Source organism: Mauremys mutica, chromosome 1 (genome assembly GCF_020497125.1).
Source record: "Mauremys mutica isolate MM-2020 ecotype Southern chromosome 1, ASM2049712v1, whole genome shotgun sequence".
Lineage (NCBI taxonomy): Eukaryota > Metazoa > Chordata > Testudines > Geoemydidae > Mauremys > Mauremys mutica.
The window spans coordinates 241,248,970-241,269,922 of NC_059072.1; the positions used below are offsets into that span (position 1 = coordinate 241,248,970).

At 46.8% G+C, this 20,953-nt stretch overlaps 1 protein-coding gene across 1 annotated transcript in view; it reads right to left on the reverse strand.

Annotated features, from left to right (window-relative positions):
• Positions 1 to 424: 424 nt before the first annotated feature.
• The window catches only part of LOC123363564 (cohesin subunit SA-2-like), a 103,471-nt gene continuing 82,942 nt past the window's right edge, over positions 425 to 20,953 (reverse strand). Inside the window, exons 30-33 of the mRNA XM_045004689.1 lie at positions 14,887 to 15,077; positions 12,504 to 12,678; positions 11,287 to 11,374; positions 425 to 10,233 (exon numbers count right to left, since the gene is read on the reverse strand). Coding sequence (XP_044860624.1) covers positions 9,994 to 10,233; positions 11,287 to 11,374; positions 12,504 to 12,678; positions 14,887 to 15,077 — 694 coding nt within the window. The 3' untranslated portion in view covers positions 425 to 9,993. The remainder of the gene's footprint in view (positions 10,234 to 11,286; positions 11,375 to 12,503; positions 12,679 to 14,886; positions 15,078 to 20,953) is intronic.

Here is a 20,953-nt window from a genome sequence, read left to right on the forward strand (position 1 = left end):
TATCCAAGAAGAATAAAGTCCTGTTGCCCAAGAGAGTGTGGAAGAAGAGAATGTGACAGAAGTTAAATGTATAACTCACCCTATACTTGAACTAAGCTATTGGGCTATACGAAGGGCTATGCCCTTCTGTGTTCTAACCTGCTCTTGCTGAACATGGCAGCACCCTGGAAAGCCAGTGGCAGGTGCATTCAGCAATGGGCAGAGGGTTAAATTTCTATCTTACTGACCTTAAATTTTCCATTTTAAGGTGCTTGCATTGATTACAGAAGTATTCTGGGGGAAGGAGAAATAGGAGATGCAAGCCAGTGGGTTTTGGCAGTTGACTAGGAGAGCGGAGGCTTTGGGCACTGGTTCACTTAATTCTCCACTGCAAACATGCTTCATTTAAAGAGTATTGTAACTTAAAAAAAGAAACAGGGACCAGTTTGGTTTTGACACTGTTTATTTTTACTGTTAACAATCAAACAAGAAAAAAACAAATCTGAAATTAACAAAGCTGGTCAGAAAAACACAGTGCAATTTAGAGAGCACTGGAAAGATTATGAAGGTTCAAGAGCAACTGGATCTCCCAAACTGCCTTTTAGGGATAAGTTCACCTTTCCAATGAACAGATAAAAAATCTGATAGCATCAATGACCAAAACAATTTTAAATACTCAGTGGAAAAAAACTTACTCTTTAAAAGTCTATAGTCTATATTTACACTGTATTCACCTGTTTTTCTAGTACAAATCTGAGAAACAGCAAATTCCATTGCACATAAATGTTCTCCTGGCATCTTCCCTCTCTCTCCCCATCTCTCACATGCCTGTCCAACCCCCATGACTAGTTACCTTGTTCTTCTGGAACAGGAAGGCAGGATACAATCCCTAGGAGTAGGCATGTTGTGTTCCCTCTGTAGTAATTGCGCATTCTGCCACTTGTGGATAAAGGATTTTGGAATTGACTTGGGTGCCTCAAAACTCTGAGTTAATGCCCAGCAGAATGTTGCCCCACCCAAAATTTTGATGAAAATTGTCTTACAAGCTCTGCATTTAGTGACTATATTTAAACAAGCCTGATGTCTTATAACAATTCCCAAGTTAATAAGTAGAAAAGAGGAAATCAGTGAAGTTCAGTCAGAGTTCCTAACTCCCATGTTACCAGAAGCCTCACAGTAGCCATGTCAGAAGTAACACTAGAGCGATTTACCATAGTAACAACTGCTTCCAGTTGCATGGCTAAAGCTGGAGATTTGGCTTGGATGTCATTTGCTATTTAGCTATTAAGTATCCAAAGATCTTGGACCAGTTGACTTGGAGGCCAGTACCAGGAAGAGGAGGTACTTTTGAGATGTGTGGTCCCTATTTGTATTCCAAACATGGGGGATGCGCATATGTGCTTCACACCTGAGCCAGAAGGTTTTCTTAGTGTTCGTTGAACCACACATGCACTGTGCATCCCATCGTGCTCAGAGCCCAGGGTATAATAGGTCGTGTGGGTCGACACCTCTGTGTCCCTCTTACCACTGAGTAGTCCAGTCTGCAGTAGAAGTGATGGAGAGCGGGTATTGGAATACAAATAGGGACCACATCTCAAAGAACCCTGAGTTACAGGTAAGTAATCACTTCTTCTTTGAGTGATGGGCCCTACATGTGTTCCAAAAGTGGGTGAACAGCAAGCAGTGATCAGGGTGCGAGAATGAGGTAGGAAGTGCCATCTGCAGTACGGCATGGTGTACTTCCGCAGCCACTGCTTGGGTGATGGCATAGTGGGATGTGAATGTGTGGCTGGAGTGCCATGTTGCTGCGCAACAGATAGCTTGCCAGGAGACATCCACGAGGCAGGCCGATGTGGCTGCTTGTAGAGAGTGACTCTGTCTGGTGGCTGCACATTGGATTGTGTGTAGTATTTGCGGATGCACCTGGGGACCCCTTTGGAGATTCGTTGGGAAGAGAAGGGTTGGCCCTTGGAGTGATCAGCAGTAGCCAGAAACAGTTTCAGCAATGTGCGGAAGGAGTGAGTCCTGCATAGACAGAATGCTAGTGTGCGGCAGACATTGAGGGAATGCAGGACTCGGTCTGCATGGGAGATGTGTGGTTTGGGACAGAAAACAGGTAGGTGGATGGACTGATTGAGGTGGAACTCCAACACTACCTTTGGAGGAATTTAGGGTGTAGGCATAAGGAAACTTTATCCTTGTGGAACACTGTGTAAGGGGGGGAGGGGGTCAGTCATCATGGCCACCTGTCGAGCTGAGATGATGGCAACCAAGAACATCACCTTCATGGAGAGATGGAGCACGTTGCCAGCAGTTCAAAGGGAGGCTTTGTGAGGGCAGAGAGAACAGGATTAAGGTCCCACGGGGGAGTGGGCTTGAATACTGGCTGGAAAGTATTGAGGAGACCCTTCATGCAACGGACAGTGGTAGAGTGTGTAAACACAGAGGTGCCATCTACTGGGAGGTGGACCTGTATAGTGCCGAGGGCAAGGCCTCATGTTTTGAGATTGAGAAGGTAGTCAATGATAAGAGGTATGGATATTGCACTCAGTGGTGATGTAGGTTGCCCATGAGGTGAAGTGTTTCCATTTAGCTTGGTAGCATGCTCTGGTGAATACTCTCCTGCTCTGAGTAAGGATTTGCCAAACCAGGGTGGAGCACCCCCATCCAAATACCAGATTGTGAAGTGAAAAGGGCCCAGATTGGGATGGTGGATTGTCCTCCGATTTGTGAGAGTAGATCTGGCAGCAGACAAAGGCAGAGTGGTCTGCGGGTGGAGCGGTCTCTAAACAAAAATTGATGGGGCCAGAACAGGGATATGGATATTATGGAAGCTCAGTCCTGGTGGACCTTGTGTAGTACTTGCAGAAGGAGAGGAATGGGGGGAAAAGCGTAGCTGAGGTCATCTGACCAGGGGAGGAGAAGTGTATCACCCTGCAAGTCTTTCCCTAAGGCTTCCCTGGAATAATAAAGGGGCAGCTTGCAGTTCTTGTGAGTGGCAAAGAGATCCCAGCACAGGATGCCCCATTGGTGGAAGAGATATTGGAATATGCCATCATGTAGCTCCCAATCATCATTAAGGTAGAGAGTCCTGCTGAGCGTGTTGGCCAGGTAATTTTGAGTGCCCGAGAGATAGGTGGCTTGAAGTGTTATGTGGTGTTTGATGCACCAGTTCCACAGGTGGATGGACTCGGAGCAGAGGGAGAGAGACTTGATGCCACCCTGCTTTTTGATGTACACAACTGCTGCAATGTTGTCAGAGAGGAATTGAACGTGGCATAAGCGGAGGAGAGGAAGAAATGCCTGGCAAATCAAAAGGACTGCCCTCAGTTCTAGCATGTTTACATGAATCCTGACCTCTTGAGGCATCCAGACACCCTGGGCTGCGTGATGGTCCAGGTGTGCCCCTAACTCGCAAAGGAGGCATCTTTGGTGGTGATGGCATGTGGGGTAGAAGGGTGAAGGGGGTACCGACCATGACTTTGGAGGGGCTGGTCTACCAGGCGAGGGAAGCCAGCACTGCGGCACAAATGAGTCTGGCCTCCAAGCAGTCCCTGCTGGGACTGTAGATGGAGAGGAGCCACATCTGGAAGCAACGCAAGTGCAGATGTGCACACGGTGTCATGGAGGTACAGGCTGCTGTACCTCCAAGGAGGGAGAGAACAGCGAACCATGATGCATGCATTGTGGCGTAGGTCTGTAATTATGGCCCTCAGCATTGCAAAGTGTTCTGCCAGAAGGCAGGCTCGTGCTGTGATGGAGTCAAGCTGTGCCCGAATAAAGTTGATCGTCTATGTAGATATGAGCACCAACTTCTCCTTGTTGATGTAAATACCTAAAAACATCAGGACTGCGTGAAGGGCTAAGACGGCAGTGATAAGTTCTTGTCATGATAGCACAACAAGGAGCCAGTCATCCCGGTAGGGGTACACCAGTAACAGAGGCAGTGTATCTGTGCCACGACAACAGTGAGGACCTTTGCGAAGACCCAGCGAGCTGCCGCTATGCAGAAAGGGATGATCCAAAGTTGGTAATGGTGGTGTCCTACATGGAAACAGAGAAATTTCCAGTGGACTGGATGAATGTCAATATGGACGTAGGCATCCTTCATGTCGAGAGCCACGAACCAGGTCCCCTGAGGGAAAGAGGGGATAAACGATGTCAGCATCACCATGCGTATTTGGATTTCCTGATAAAGATGTTCAGTAGTCAAAAGTCAAGAATAAGGCAGTGTTTCTGCCCTTTGGGATGAGGAAGTATGGAGAACAGAAGCCTCTTCCCAGGTAGGGAGGTGGTATTTGCTCTATGGCTCCCTTCACGAGAAGGAAGTCTGCTTCTTGCTGGAGAATGCATTGCTGGGAAGGAGCCACTGGGGCAGGTGAGAGGAAGGGCTGATGTGGGCAAGAGAGAAATTCTAAGGCGTATTCGTGGTGGATGATCTCCAGTACCCAACAGTCCATGGTGATCTTGCCCAAATTGTGGGCAAATAGGGCAAGATGGCCCCCAAAAACATGGAACACCATGGGAAGAGGTTTGAGTCTCGACAGGTTAAAAAAATGGACATTAACCTGAAACTGTTCTCCTTCAAGATGTTGCACGAATCTATTCCACTGTAGATGTATACATGCCCCAAGCACCGTCGCTGGACATTTTTCCCTTAGCAGCACCCATTGGGGCAGCTCAAACACCCTCTTGTGCCATGCACTCATAGCACCAGTGTAAAGCATCCTGCTGACCCCACAATCCTTATTTCCTTCTTTCTGTCCAACTCTGATGTAGAGGAGTAAGAGGGCAGGCCATGGAATGGAGATGTGCAACCCATCTCAAAGAAAACAGTTACGGAAGGTTAGTAACTGTTTCTTCTTCTTCGAGTGATTGCACATGCGCATTCCACTGTAGGTGACTCCCAAGAAGTTGCATAGGTGGTGGGATTGGAACTCATGAACATGCTGACTGCAAAACAGCTCGACCAAATTTGGCATCGTCCCTGACTGTTGAGTGATGGCATAGTGAGAAGAGAATGTGTGTACTGAAGACCAAGTTGCTGCTTTGCAAATGTCCTGAATAGGGATCTGTGCTAGGAATGCCACTGATGGTGCTTGCGACCTCATGGAATGAGCAGTCAGGTTAACTGGTGGCGGAACACCAACCTGATCATAACATGTGCAAATGCCTGATGTAATCCAGGACAAAATTCTCTGAGCAGACATAGGGAGACCCTTCATCCTGTCAGCTATGAACAGTTGGGTGGATTTATGGAATAGTCTAGGGCTTTCTATGTAGATACTAGGGCTTGTTTAACATTCAATAAGTGAAAACACTGCTCTTCCCTAATTGCATGTGCCTTAGCTGTCCTTGTCCTTTGTATCCGGGACCCCAGCTGAGGGCTGATAGGCCAGATACTAAGGACAAGGATAACTGCGGTCTTGAGAAGCGTATCCCCGCACATACCATGTGCCTGTCCAGACACCATGTCAGTGAGCTGAAGACCTGGGCCGGAACCATGAGCACTGAATCCAGGTGTGGGGGAGTATACCATGGCTACCTAGGTTTGGAGAGGTCTGAGACATAGCCTTGCATGTTGCACTACATATGTGCATGATGCCATGTGACCAGGAGACTCAGACTCTTGTATAGTTATGATCAGATGCGCTTGCAGGGACCTTATCAGGGATGTAATTGAGCAGAACCAGTTTTACAGAATCAAGTACCACACCAATGAACTCTATCCTTTGGACCATGATAAGGGTGAATACCCTTTCTCAGTTGGCAGGATTGGTTCTTGAAATTTGGCACCGGGTTTAGTACTGGAGTTTGGATCAGGTGCTGGCCAATGGGGTAGTGGTCCTCTTCTTTTGGAGGCCACTGCACTGGAGTGTCTTTAAGACCCCAAAATTGGGGGGAAACCCTATGTGTTCCCACAGGGCCACTCCATTGGCATAGGTCCCCAATGACCTTTAGGCCAAGCACTCAATGGCACCCCTGTGCCTAGATCGAGTCGGAGTCTCTGGGAGAGTGGTGGGAGCAACTCCTTGGATGACAGGAGTATGATCCACTCTCCAACTCAGAAGATGAGTCTTGATCTAGTGACCCAGTGATCATTAATTGGCAAAAGCAAATGAGACAAATGCCCAGCTTTGCCAAAAAGGGATAGTGAGGCTCAGGCCAGCCCTGTTCGGGGGAGGATAGGCTCAAACCAGCTCTGTGGCAGGAAGGTGGGATAGGGTCCCACCACCACAGCTGGCTCTGGCTTCAAGCCTGGCCAGGGGACAGGGCCTCAGGGAGAAGAGGAGGCACAGGGCAGCAGGGCTCTGGGGGGGAGAGTGGGGGCAGGGCCACAGTTCTGGCACCAGGAACCCTTCCACTTCTATACAGGTTCCAATACTCCTGTGAGGTTCCAACTCGGGCCATGCTGTGATAAGTGAGAGCTGGAGACCCATCGACCTGCACAACCTATCATACCCTCAGCTGCCAGCACAAGGGGATGCACGACACATGGGCGGTTCTATGAACACTGCTAAGAAAACCTTCCAGCTCAGACACCTGGTGCACATGCGCACACCCACATTTGGAATACATGCAGGGACCATCATTCAAAGATGAAAAAACAAGTTTTTTCAGCTAACCAGATGTCCAGCTTGCATAGAAAATGGCAACATAGTCTTAATCTTTCATTTCTCCCATCTGCTGCTCCTCAACTCCATGTAAACAAAAATGTTCAAATAAGTCACGTTAGTAAGAAAACATTCTATAGAATGCAAGCTTGATGTTAGAACTATGTGGTGGTGGGTCAGATACGTCCATCCAGGGTGAGACAATAGAACAGCTGGGGAGGACTGGACTAAGTGTTGCAGCTGCTGCTGTTGCTCTCCACTAAACTCCCATCTGCTGGATATTGTTGTTGACTCGGGGGGGAGAGGGGTCAACAGTATTGGCCCCAATTCTGGTTTGGAGGGGTAGGGGACGATCAATAAGCCCTCTTGGGCCTTTCAGGCTCTTAAGAGGTTGACATGGTAGACTCGAGTGCTTTGTCATCACCTGGGTAAGAGAACTTCATAGTCTACCGGCCCAACTCTTTGGGTCACCTCAAATGTTCCCTGCCATTTGGCCCACAGCTTGGACTTGGAGAGCAACAATAGTACTCAGTTGCCAGGTTCTGAGGGCCAGAGATGGGTCCTTCAGTTGTATCATTGCTCCTCGGTCTGATGGGCTTTTATCAAGTTTTTGTGAGCCAATCCTCAGCCTTCTATAATATCTACAGGACCGACCCTCTGATCTGAGATGACGACTCCTCCGAGGGCTCTCAGAGGTGGTCCAGGATCCCTCTGAGTTGCCTCCCATATAGCAGTTCAAATGGAGAAAATCCTGTAGATACTTGGGGCACCTTCCACGAACTACAACACAGGTAGCAGTTTGTCCCGGTATCACAGGTCGTCATCGATGAACTTATGGAGAACGGATTTCAAAGTCCTGTTAAACCTTTCTACTAAACCATCAGTTTGTGGGTGGTAGACAGAGATCTTCAGGGAACGAATGTTCAACAGCTTGCACAAATCCACCATTTATTGCAGTGAAAAGTTGATTTCCTGGTATGTTAGTATCTCCCTCAATACCATGACCAAGGCAAATATTTTCAGAAGTTCCATTGCTATGGTGTGGTAGTTTACCCCAAAGCCATGCTGCTGCGGTCAAGAGTCACGAAGTCTACCACTACCAATATGTGGTGGAACCCTGACCCACTTTTCTCCAGAGGTCCCAGCAGGCCCATACTGATCCTCTCAAAAGGTACTCCCACCACTGGGAGCCGGAGTGGGGTGCCCTTGGGGATTCATTTAGGGCCAGCACATTGGCATTCCAGACACGAAGCATAAAAATCACTCACCTTCTTGTGAATGCCAGGCCAAAAGAATCTAAGGGCCATTCTGTGTTAAGTCTTCTCTCGTCCCAGATGTCTGGCCCAGGGCAATGAGTGGGCTAGCTGCAGCAGACCTCATCGGAACCTCTCAGATACCTGCAGCTGTTGGAGTAACTATTGGGTTTGTCGATCTCAGATTATCCAGTATAAATGGTCATTGTGGACCTCGAAGCAGAGCCCCTGGGGTAACTGTTGGTTGGTGCCCCCTCCTCCTCGGGGTTGGTCACTTGTTCCCATGCATGACTCAACGTGGGGTCTTCTCTCTACTCCCTCATAAAATCTCCTTCAACAATTAGCCATTGTCTCAACGGAGTATGATTCAGGGCCTTCCAATTGGTCAGGGGGCTCTCCCTCCAGTCTCCTTTTGGCCTAGGAGCCCCCTCAAATGTGGTCTCTGATTTGTTTCCGCTGACATTTGGTCTCCCCACTCATGCATGACCTTCCCAAACCATTGCCAGTCCCATCCCAGGATCATGGTTTATGCTACTGTCATGGCCAGACCGACCAGGCATGTTTCCTTGTGACAGTCAACCTCCGGCTTTACCTTAGTGGCAGGTATGACCGTACATCCCCATGCACTGGAGATATACAGGGGCCTCTGTCCAGTCCAGTGACTTCCCTAGGTTGGCCTGTATGATGTCTAGCTGTACCCTGAGTTGACCAGACCTGTTACTGGAGTGCTGTTGACCAGCACAATGATCAGAAGTTCGGGCAGGCTCTCTTCGGGTCCACGGGCCTGTGCTTTGGCCGTCGTTACAATCCATAAAAGAGCAATCGCATCTGAAGTGACCATCCTAGGCACACTCAGAACATCTGTCCCTCGTTGTCTCCATTGCAGAGTTGTGTCATGATGGTCCAGGCCTGCCGGGTGGGGTTTCCCCCTCCCAGGGTCTCATGCTCGGGTTCCGGGCAGCTCCAGGGTTTGGGGCTACTATACGCAGCCCAGATCTAATCCTTTTTTGGATTTGTACTGTCTCTTGTACGGGTCCCTCCTACAACTCCCAGATTTAGGTGCCTGTAGTCCAGGACCCTCTGCGGCTAAGTAATCGTCCATCAGAGATACTGCCTCCGCAAGAGTCGTCAGACGGGGTCGATGTATAAACTCCTTCCCCACAGGGGGAAGGATCTGCGTAAACTGTTCCAAGATGACAGCCTCTGACACTCACGTTCCCATCAGCTTCTCCGGGTCCAACCATAGCCAGCAGTAGTCCCCGAATCGCTGAGCCACTGCCTGAGTTCAAGCTCTGGGGAAGGTATCTCTCCCTTCGAAATTGCTGATGGACTGTCTTGGGGTTAACTCTGGTGTGGTCCAAGATGACTGCCTTCACTTTGGCTTAATCGAGTGCATCAGTAGGATTTAGGGTTCTGGTAGACGGTCTGTGCGGTCCCAGTCAAGTATGGGGCCACTAGGATAGCCCAGTGCTCAGGAGGCCAGCAAACCATGGTGGTGACTCACTCAAACATGACCAAGAAGGCCTCTGGGTCATCCCCGAGCCCAATGTTGGCAAGTCTCACGGTAACCCTGACAAGTGTTCTCTGTCCCTCGGCCTGACGCGGTGGCGCTGGGCAGCCCAGATAGTTGTAAGAGCACCACCATCTGCTGAACCAGGCACTTCTGTTGGACTTGGTGCTGTGCTGCTAACTCCTTGAACTGCTGTTCTTGGTGCTGGGCCATCTGCTGCAGCAGCTGGGCCTGTTAGGTTGCCTACTGCTGCTGGTTTTCCAGCACCCATTTTGGTATCCATACTGGCCATGGACTTTTATCATCGAGTGCTCTCCTTCTTGGTCCTCTTAACAGGACTCAACTGTTAAGGACAGTCAGAGGCTCTGGCCCTCTGGGCAGGACAGAGTGAACAATCAGTCTAAATCAGGAGTCCCTGGTAGCCACTCCTACTGGTCAGTGCGGGGCTAGGGAAACCCAGGCCCATCCTACTCCACCAGGTTCCAACCCGGGGCCCTGTGAAGCCAGTAAACTCCATATTAAGGGTTCAAACCACGGCTCCTAACACATTCCTTGGGTCACTTTCCACCATAAAGTCCATCTCGAGCATATCCTCAGCTGGCAGCGGCTCAGCATCCTGGTCAGGCTCCATGGCCAGCTAGTCAGCAGCATAGTCTGAGCCCACGGTCCCAACAGCCTGGTAAGTCAACAGTTCCTCTGCAGCAGCCAGCAGCACACGTCCTTCCTTCTCTTCCGCCAGCCCCGACTGACCTGCCCTGCCTCCTTTTATCTGTCCCTTCCACCTGGAGCCTGTGTAACAGGGGTGAGGGTGTGTGGTCTCCAGTGATTGGTCAGCACCTGTTGGCCATGTGCAGGGTTGATACACCCCATCACGTACCTGAAAGTCAAAAAGTCCCATAATGAACATATCTGTGAAGACTGGAAAGAACCACAATGGAAAAAAGCCATTTACAAATCAATTCTGCCTGAACCACCTCCAAAAATGGGGTCCAATACAGCATCTAAAAGGAGCCCCAGAAGGGTGAAGAGGGTTATAATGATGACAGCCTAAAGGAAATGCACATCTTCTACACCTGCTGACCTCACTAACCCTTAAAGCAGAAGTCGCCAAACTGTGGGGCACCCTCCCCCAGGAGCGTGCAGAGGAACGTTCAGGGGGGCCTGGCGGGCCCAGGCCAGCCCCCACAGGGGGAGGGAAGGGAGCATCTCCCGGCCCCCTTGCCCCTGTCCACATCCCCCCCACTCAGACCTGCAGCCCCGCTCCCAGCCCTGGAGGGCAGGGGGGCACAGACAGGGGTAAGGGGGGGGGATGCAACCTTCACAAGTTTGGGGACCACTGCCTTATAGCAAGGCAGGGAAGGTAGTTTTCTGACCTGCTTCAAGAGGTTAGTGAGGTTAGCAGCTGCAGCATGGGAAACTTGATAGTCTCAATTCATCTTGATAAAGAAATAGGATTAAATGGGATTTTCTGAAAGGCAATGTTTATATTTAGGGGGCTTGGTTGGACATTACTCTGCTGCCCTAAAGGGTAAAATGTGTCCCTTTTGTAGACCAGGAAGAACCATCTGCTCATAAGCAAGTGCCTTCCAAGTATGTAGGCAGGGAATGAGTGCCTTCTCTTGCAAGATCTTTGACAGCTGTTAATGTATGTAACAGGGCCTAGATGCTACCAGGAGAGGCTCCATAGACAAGCAAGAGAAGGAAGGACCCATGTCAAGCTAGGGTTGGGGGGAAAATGCAAAGTCTTCCCTCCCCCCCCCCACTGCCCTTCTAGCAGCTGTAAAGGGGAGTAGGGTACACAGTAGAGCGAAGACATGAGCTTGACAGACAGGCTTGTTGGGTTATGTACCATCACTTTTCTCCCTATCCACACATCAGCCCCTGAGTACAACTGGCCAAATTGGATAAGCCCAAACTAAATGACCATTACCTGGTCTGCGCCAACAACATCCACTTCTTCGCCTAAGTCTTCTGCTCCACCCTCAGCTGAGAAGTCTTCTGCCTTGATCACATCTTCACTGGAATGAAAAGCCGAGCAGTTTAGTTCCTGGCCTGGAAACACACTTCCCTTTGACGGAGGTTCTACTTAGGAGGTGTTTTGCTTGCGGTGCTAAAAGGGAGGGCAGATTTTAAAGACTGCATGCACATGATACAAGTTGCTTTTAGGATTCTTGCATACAGTCTTTGGCCCAAAGTGGGGGAAGAGTTTCATTATATTCTGATAAAAATGAATTTTGATTCATGCAACTTGGCATCAAACAACCAAAAAGTGTAAAAAAAAAAATAAATAAATAAAACAAACCACCTCTGAGTGTGTCCAGTAAATCCACTTAAAGAGAGTGGGCACTGTCACCCTGAAAATTGCATTTCTGGCTGGAGTTTGTTTTTTCCCTTTTAACCTGGCAAGTGACATCTCAGATTTCTGTACCCGAGATATTACAGAGAAGATGTTGCTTTATTTGTCTGTTTCCTTGGTGCACTGGATGGCACATAGAGTCTAGCCAGAAGCCTTGTTCTGTTGACTGTGTTGGGCACTTCCTCCATTATGTCATGTTCTGTGTGGAGCTCTCCCACACCTGGCCTCAGACCCTGCAGGAAGGAATTCACCAGTAACACAGCAGCCAAGCTGCTGAGGCCAAAATGGTGTCTCCTTCTCCAATTCCTCTCCTAGGAGTAAAGAGGAGCTGGTGGCGGGTGGTGTAGAGAAACACCCTTCTTCATTCCCAAACCCAGAGCTGGGTAGTAACTGGTACCTGGGAAGCCCCCTTTGCTCCCCACAAAGGGGTGGAGAGTGATTCAAATCTGAGGTGAGGGAGCTGGAAAGCCCCATTCTTCCCTCTGCAGTCCTTTCAATGGGACCGGGAACTATAGAAATCAGACTGGAAGCCTCCTCTTCCTTCTCCAGCTGCCTATAGGATGAGGGAAGTCTGGGTGGGTAGGGGGGAGGGTTGTTCACTCTCTGTAGGTCCAAGAGGTGAACACAGAAGTTGGAAGATAGAATCGGGAGGAGTGAATCGCCCCAGACAACTGCTCTGTGGCAGCACTGAGAACACAAGGAGTTTCCCAAGGCGGGAACTGTAAGACACTGCAGCAACTACACGCAGTTTTGCAGCTCTCGTAGGGGTTTGTAAACCATTTTTCCCTCACCTATGTCTTCTGCTCAGTCCAACTGGACAAAAGAATGGCAGGCATTCTTGGAGACTTGTATCTTGAGACTTTAACTTCTTTCTGCTTTTGCCTGCTGCAGCAGTGAGTTCTGGAGTGCAAAGGAAGTCTGGAGTCTTGTTTGTTGTCTCAGTGTGGCTGGTTTCAGGCAGGGACCCTGTAACAGACAATCGTAAGAATGGCCGTACTGGGTCAGACCAAAGGTCCATCTAGACCAGTATCCTGTCTACCAACAGTGGCAAATGCCAGGTGCCCCAGAGGGAGTGAACCTAACAGGTAATGATCAAGTGATCTCTCTCCTGCCATCCATCTCCACCCTCTGACAAACAGAGGCTAGGGACACCATTCTTTACCCATCCTGGCTAATAGCCATTTATGGACTTAGCCACCATGAATTTATCCAGTTCTCTTTTAAACGCTGTTATAGTCTTAGCCTTCACAACCTCCTCAGGTAAGGAGTTCCACAAGTTGACTGTGCGCTGTGTGAAGAACTTCCTTGTATTTATTTTAAACCTGCTGCCTATTAATTTCATTTGGTGACCCCTAGTTCTTGTATTATGGGAATAAGTAACTTTTCCTTATCTACTTTCTCCATCACTCATGATTTTATATCCCCCCTTAGTCTCCTCTTTTCCAGGCTGAAGAGTCCTAGCCTCTTTAATCTCACCTCATATGGGACCCATTCCAAACCCCTAATCATTTTAGTTGTCCTTCTCTGAACCTTTCCTAGTACTAGTATATCTTTTTTGAGATGAGGAGCCCACATCTGTACACAGTATTCAAGATGTGGGCGTACCATGGATTTATGTAAGGGCAATAATATATTCTCCGTCTTAGTCTCTATCCCCTTTTTAATGATTCCTAACATCCTGTTTGCTTTTATGACCGCCTCTGCACACTGCATGGACATCTTCAAAGAACTATCCACGATGACTCCAAGATCTTTTTCCTGACTCGTTGTAGCTAAATTAGCCCCCATCATATTGTATGTATAGTTGGGGTTATTTTTTCCAATGTGCATTACTTTACATTTATCCACATTAAATTTCATTTGCCATTTTGTTGCCCAATCACTTAGTTTTGTGAGATTTTTTTGAAGTTCTTCACAGTCTGTTTTGGTCTTGATACTAAACTGCTCAAGATAGTTGTCCGCAAACTTTGCCACCTCACTTTCTACCCCTTTCTCCAGATCATTTATGAATAAATTGAATAGGATTGGTCCTAGGACTGACCCTTGGGGAACACCACTAGTTACCCCTCTCCATTCTGAGAATTGACCATTTATTCCTACCCTTTGTTCCCGGTCTTTTAACCAGTTCTCAATCCATGAAAGGACCTTCCCTTTTATCCCATGACAACTTAATTTACGTAAGACCTTTGGTGAGGGACCTTGTTAAAGGCTTTCAATAGCACTATTCCTCATCCTCACTCTCCAAGACATTGAGAGAAGAATACTTCAAACAGCCCAAGAGAGAGGAAAAAGCAGCATTCGTTACAATGGGTGCAGTCGTGGAAGCTAAAGTCATGGAGACAAAGCATTCATTTTAAAATTCCACTGTGTTGAATGACCCAGCTAAAATCTAAACAAAAATAACGGCCAGATCAGTGTCTGATTTTGCACAGCGTGCATGAGACCTCCATCTTAGATTTTGGCCCTGACTCTTCCTTCTCCACACCAGTGGGCACTGTCAGTGCTGCACAAACTGTGCACATAGCCCCTCTGGAAAGGCAGACCACCTTTTTGACATGCTGCTGCAACACCCGATGTCCCCATAGATACTGGGCTCTGCAGTGAGTCCCATCAACTCCTCAGATGAAGGAAGGTGTGCAAAGCACAGCCCTGAGAATGGCTGTAAGCCAGAAAGGAGGAATTAAAGGATGCTCTGGAGAGGATTCCCTTTGTTTCTCCTAACAGAATACATCCCAAAAATGGCAACACTAAGAATCTATCCTTAGCACTTCTATAAATAACTTTTCATTATCATAGGGCTTCATAAAATGTATCTAATCCTCACAATACCACTGTGTGGAGTCAAGTAATAATATCCCCATGTAGACATGGAGAAACTGATGCAGGGAGGTTAAGTGACTGGCTCAAGGCTACAGAACGCGTGAATGACAGCAGGGACTAGAACAGAACTCGAGAGTTTCTGGCTCCCATGTCTTGGAGCCAGATCACAGGACCAAGCCTCTCTCTAGTGAATGACGGGGAAAAAAAACAACTCTGAAGGGAAAAATATAGGGTTTAGAATGGCAAGTCTACAACAGCCCATGCACCGCAGTATATTAATGCGATATGTTAAGAAATCCATTTTTACTGAGGACACAACCAATCAGATTTAACAAGCTGGTGGAACTTTCATACCATTCGACAGTTTTCTTTTAAAAGAAGATGTCTTAGATCTGCTTGTGGGTGACCATTCTCTTAAACTGCTGATAACAGAATTCTCCTCATCTTCATTTGCCAGCAAAGAGTTCCTGTACCAAACCAAGGGGTGCCATTCATCTCCTCTGCAAGATGCTGGCTCTGTTATATACCTCTGCAGGTAACTGTACCTGGAGAAAAATGAGAAGTATAAGAAAAATCAAGTCTCTTCTGTAGCTATCTAGGCTAGGCTAGCCCTTCCTACACTTGTGCAACCCCCAAGGAGATTACCTAGATTCCTGGAGCTGTGTCTGCTAGCAGCTCAGGGAGGGGGAGCCAAGGCAAACTCAGAGTCTGCCCGGCAACCAATAGGGAGTGAGATGCCCCTCCCAGGGAGTTCAGGAAAGAGGAGAAGCCATTTTGGAGTCAGTCTGGAGCCAACCAGGGTAAGGGCAGGACTGGCTGTGTGGGGAGCTGGGGAGTCCCAGGCCTGCATGCACGGTTCCCCCTGAGAACAGGCCTTTAGGGACCTGACAGCAGATCCCTCAGCTGGGTCTAACCTTCCCCACTGATGATTCCCAATTTGTAGCATTTGCTGGGAAATTTTCCCCGCCAGGCTGACTTCACCCTCCAGCTCCCTAGGGGAGACCAATCACCACCTGGTCAGCTCTGCTCTGGCTGCTAGTCCAGGGAAGCTGCCTGCTGAGTGTGTGACTGGAGGCTGGGCTAGGAGGCTACAGTTTGGATGTTAGTTTAGTTGTATAACCTACACCTTGAGCCCTGCACCCCTTTGTGGTGAGGGGAAATCCTGGGACTGACGCAGCCTGATTCCTGCCTGAGGAGGATCCCTGCCAGCAGACTGCAGCCCCTGTGCAGTGACTGAGTCATCCAATGTCATCTTCGAACCTGAGGATCATTCATGGAGTTTGTGAGTGCACCAGCTTTTAGTTAGCTAGTCAGGAAATTTGTTTTGGCGACCCCGACCTCCTACTCCCTGAACTGTGACCTCAAGCCAGGGAGTAAGGGTTTGAGGATTTTATAACCTAATGCATATTACACCTGTGGAGGGAGTTACCACCTCCTCCCACTTGTGAGTCCTTTGGGCTGTACTGAACCCAGTCAGCCACACGGCTAAACCACTGCAGAGAAGAATTGTATAGGTCATCAAGGGCCCCAGCAAAGTACGCGTACCAGCAGGACACTAATTTTACATTTGCTACATCAAGTCACGGGTATTTTCAATGTGGGCACCGGTGACCCTAAAAATAGTGTTTCACCCTGTTATGTTGTATTTGTCTCCTGTTTAATATAATGATTGTGTTTGTGTTATTTCTTGGAAGTCTCCACTATCTGGCGAGCAAGTGGGGATTATTCTGTTGTTAGAATTTTCCGCCCAAGCTGCCCTGGTGAGCCTGCCAGGAAGGAGCGAGGGGGGTGGAGGCACCGCCAAATAATTTCATAGGGAAAAAGAAAGAAGATACACCCTGTTGAGTGGGTGGCGGGATCCAAAAGAACCCAGACCTGTCTATCAAAACCTGTAAGCAGATTGGCATTAAAGGAGGTAACCAGATGGAGAGGGGTGCTACACTCAGGGCCAGCTCCAGGCACCAGCGCAGCAAGCAGGTGCTTGGGGCGGCCAACAGAAAGGGGCGGCACATCCGGCTCTTCGGCGGCAATTTGGCGGCGGGTCCCTCAGTCCCTCTTGGAGGGAAGGACCTGCTGCCGAATTGCCGCCAAAGAATGAAGCAGCGGCGGTTGAGCTCCCACCAAAGTGCCACCGATCGCGGGGGGGGGGGTTCTGTTTTTTCCCGCCGCTTGGGGCAGCAAAATGCTGGAGCTGGCCCTGGCTACACTTGGGTTTGTTTTGCTCTGCTCTGCAATTGGGGAGGCAGAACCAGATCCATCAAGCAACGGAAAGAGGGAGGGCCTGGCTCCCCCTTCCGGGAAAACAAATCAGTGCAAGTGCTTCCGAAGCTGAAAGATTGCTCAGAACATTACAAACAACTTTTGATTCCCAATAATTAAAGAGCCACATCCATCTTTTAGTACAATTTCCTACACTCTAGCACAGGGAGAGTAACTGCTTATTGCTGCTGCCAGGAAGCAATTTACTGGATTGTTCTCTTGCAAGATGACCTCTCCCCAGCAACTGAAAGGTCTAGTCCTGCCTCCTCAACGGCAGAATGGAGGGAAACCCAAAGAGGCATTCCCTTTGATTTTTCAGCAACACAAAATGTTGCATCAGAACTCAGAATTGGCCGGGGGGGCTCGATCCCTTCAAGCTACAGCTCATCACTTCCAATCCACCCAGCCTTGTGTGACGTTATGAGTCTGATCTAATATCTCATTGAAGGATGACAGGGCCAGAAAGAGTTAATTAACTCACAGACTGACTTGAACCATGGCCAAACTTTAGAGACTTGTTAGGAAAATATGTAAATGAATAGAGCTTTGAAATGCAAGTCTGCATTGTTAGAGGTAGAAGGGGAGATGTTTGCTCAGGACTTGTGATGTAAGCAAATAAGTCTTGTCTATACTATGGCTTTAATTCAAAGATCAAAAAGGAATATTAACATTTAGGAAGATACTTGAGTGAAATAATATTATTGTCTATGTGTCTCTTTGAAGGTTGTGGTAACTTGTATCTGAACTGTTTAATGGATAAATTATCCTGTGCTAATTGCCAGGATGTTTGGGAGAAAACAAAATTAAGCCTATTGTTTTCTCAAGCCAAAAGGCTGCTGGAAATGTATAAGAACCCTGGGACATGATCCTACTTCATCTCAGATCTGCTTTGAGTTTCAAGAAGGGGAAACCTTAAGCCATAAGGATTGAGATCCCCAGTCATTGACTGGAGTCAGCCTGAATATGGACATTGGACTATAACCTATGGACTATTTCTAAAAGGACTTTTGGAAACTACAAGCTCATCTCTACTTGAGGTATCTGAACCTCAAGAATTGAATTCACGTCTGTATGTATACTGATCTTTTAACCAACACACTCTCTCTTTTCTAATACATTTTAGCTTAGTTAATAAGAATTGACTAAGTGCATATTTTGGGTAAGATCTAGGTTATAATTGGACCTGGGTATGGGGCTGGTCCTTTGGGATTGGAAGAACCTTTTCTTTTATATGAGGAGATGATATGATGCTGATTACTGAAAATCCTATCTGACGTGTGCGTCTGGACAGAGGTCTAAGGCTGGGCACTTTACAGAAACTGTGGTGTTTGAACTTCAAAGTAACCTGTGAGGTACTGTAGAAGCTGTTCTGTGCTGGCTGGTAAATCTAAGCACTGGAATAACCACCAGCTTCTGGGGTTTGTCTGCCCCATTTTGTTTGCAGTTCACCCTAACTGAGAGACCTCAGCTGGCTCCCATGGGCAGCACCGTCACACCTTGTTAAACCAGATCTCACCTTAGAACACACACACACAGTGAACATTTTATAAATTTTAATATAAGTAATTATATAATAATTATATTAATTATAATTTTATATTGTTATTACTACTCTAATTCGGAAGGCAGCCTGGAAAATATCAGAGCTTTCATCAAAACAAGAAAAAGACAGTTCTGGGAGGACAACTCATATGATTAGAGTCATGCATCCTGGAGGCAATGGAGACTCAACATGCTGATTATGTAATATGTTGGTTTCAAATAAGTGTGTATTGTAATTAATATTTTAGGGTCTAATTCAACTCCCATTGATGTCAATGGAAACACTCCTATTTTCAGGGATCAAGACCTTAGCACTGTTTTTTATGTAATAAATTGTTTCTAGGTATATTTTGTGGCAAACACCAACTGACAAGTAAAATATTTTACCACTAAACTCCATATACTTAGAACATGTTGGCTATACTCCTTTCTAACAAATGTCCTTATTCTCTATATCATGCGTTATAGGTGCATTCACAAATGTTATGCAGGTCTGTACACCAGTCCTGTGCCTGATTAATAATAAAAATGAAAATAACCAGATGTTTATTTTCAAAAGTTCATGTTGACTTAAAACATTCCATCCTGTAATTTATGGTGCAACTAAACCTAAATATTTCTAAAAGGAAATATAATCTCCAGATCTTGCAAGGCATTTTGAGCCTCCCAGAATAGAAACTGTTACTTTACAAACATGGCTTGAATGTAGAGTTATAGATAAAATTGCAATTTCCCCTCCTTACGAACTTTGTTTTTCATTTAATTCCAACATAGGTGGGCAAGTCAAACAGTTGAAGGTAAATTCTAGGAATGTTTCTTGCTTGGTTCCTCACAAGAGTGGTCAAAAGATGAGCAAACCAGTAGTAGGGATATTCCTGCTTTCTTGGAATATATTCACTGGAAAAAAATTAGACACAGCCTTGGAAAATCATCATGAAAATTTACCAGCCTGTCCATTCTGCTGATGAAATATTTTCCTTTATCATTTAAAAAAAAAGTTACTCTCCTAATACAAATTGGGAAATGGATTAACAGGAATCCACCTGGGGGTGGGAAAGATCACCACATGGAAGAGAACAATTGCTTAAACCAAGTCCACATTGTGATGGCGGAGTTAAACAGAAGTTTGTGGAAGGTTCAATCTAGTGGTACACACAAGAGATTCTAGCTGGCAAAAATAGAAAGGGTAATTACTACTAATTATAGACTGATCTAAATCACACAATCAGAGGTCAGAAAAGGGAATCTGCACACTGCACATTTTTCTCCTGCACATTGCATTTTTATATCTTATTCATTTCTCAATATGCATTCTATGTGTAACTGAATCCTGAATACATTCTGTTTGTCACGGACTAAGAGTAGCATGAGGTTAAACATCTTACCACTCTTAATCTTTGGCATACATGAGTCATTTGAAGCGCTCCATGAAAGATCAGTTCTAATTGAACCCAGGCTGATGCTATAACCAGTAAACTTAAGAATCCAGTAGTGAGCAAGTTACACAGGGCATGGCAGGATGCAGGCAGCATGCTTTTTTTCCTACTTTCTGCCTGGTTTCTTCTCTGTCATGAAACTTTATCTATTGGCACTATTGTAAATTGCCCAGAAATTCACCATCGTTTATTCATATTTAACCATAAGCATCCAAGTCTTACAAGATACTTGCTTCTTTGAAAGTGCAAGAGGGGTTTCTTTTATTTTTACTGATTTTACAAGTCAGATACATAAACTGCAGCTGCAGAAGTCAAAGTTGGAGTTCCACTGACTAAGGAAGAAAAGAGTTCCTTCTATTCCATTCCTTCTTCTAAGGGACAAAAAAGGAGAAAGGAGCTCCTACGGTACTAGAGATAGAGAAGAGCAGAGACTGAGGAAGCAGAGTCTATGGGTTTGTCTACACTTAAAACGCTGCAACAGTGCTGCTGTAGCATTTAGTGAAGAGATTACCTATGTCGACAGGAGAGTTTCTCCCGTGTAGGTACTCCACCTCCCGAAAGGAGAGATGCCCTCTTGTCAACATAGCGCTGTTTACACTGGGGTTAGATCAGTCCAACTATGTTGCTCAAGGGTGTTCTGATTGGATTTTCCACACCCCTGAACAACGTAGTTATACAGACAAGTTGATTGTGTCCATTAGGCTTGGTATACACTATCATGTTCCTCTGTACTAGGATACAAAATAGCCAGAGCCACAAGAATAAATGGCCTGGTGTTATTATTATTTTTTAATATTTACTTTACAATAGCATCCAGAGGTGCCAATCAGAACCAGAATCCCACGCTGTCAGGGACTCTACAAAGATACACCGAGACATTGTTCCTGCAGTGAAGAGCTCCATGCGACACATTTTGTACCAGAATCCTCAGAGAAGCTAGTCTGCCCCAGTCATATGGATTGTGGTTTTGGCTTCTTCCAGTCCATTGTCACAGTATTAGCTCGATCTCAACCTCTTCTGCTTTGCTCGAGTACAGAACTGAAAATAACACTTGAGACCACCCTTAAAAAAATGTTCTATTTGCCTGCCAGCAAATGTACCTCCTTCCCTCATACATAATGTTAACACCATTTTCCCTCAGGGCCTTTTGTTTTTTATTCAGTTGTAATTATGGCTAAAAACTA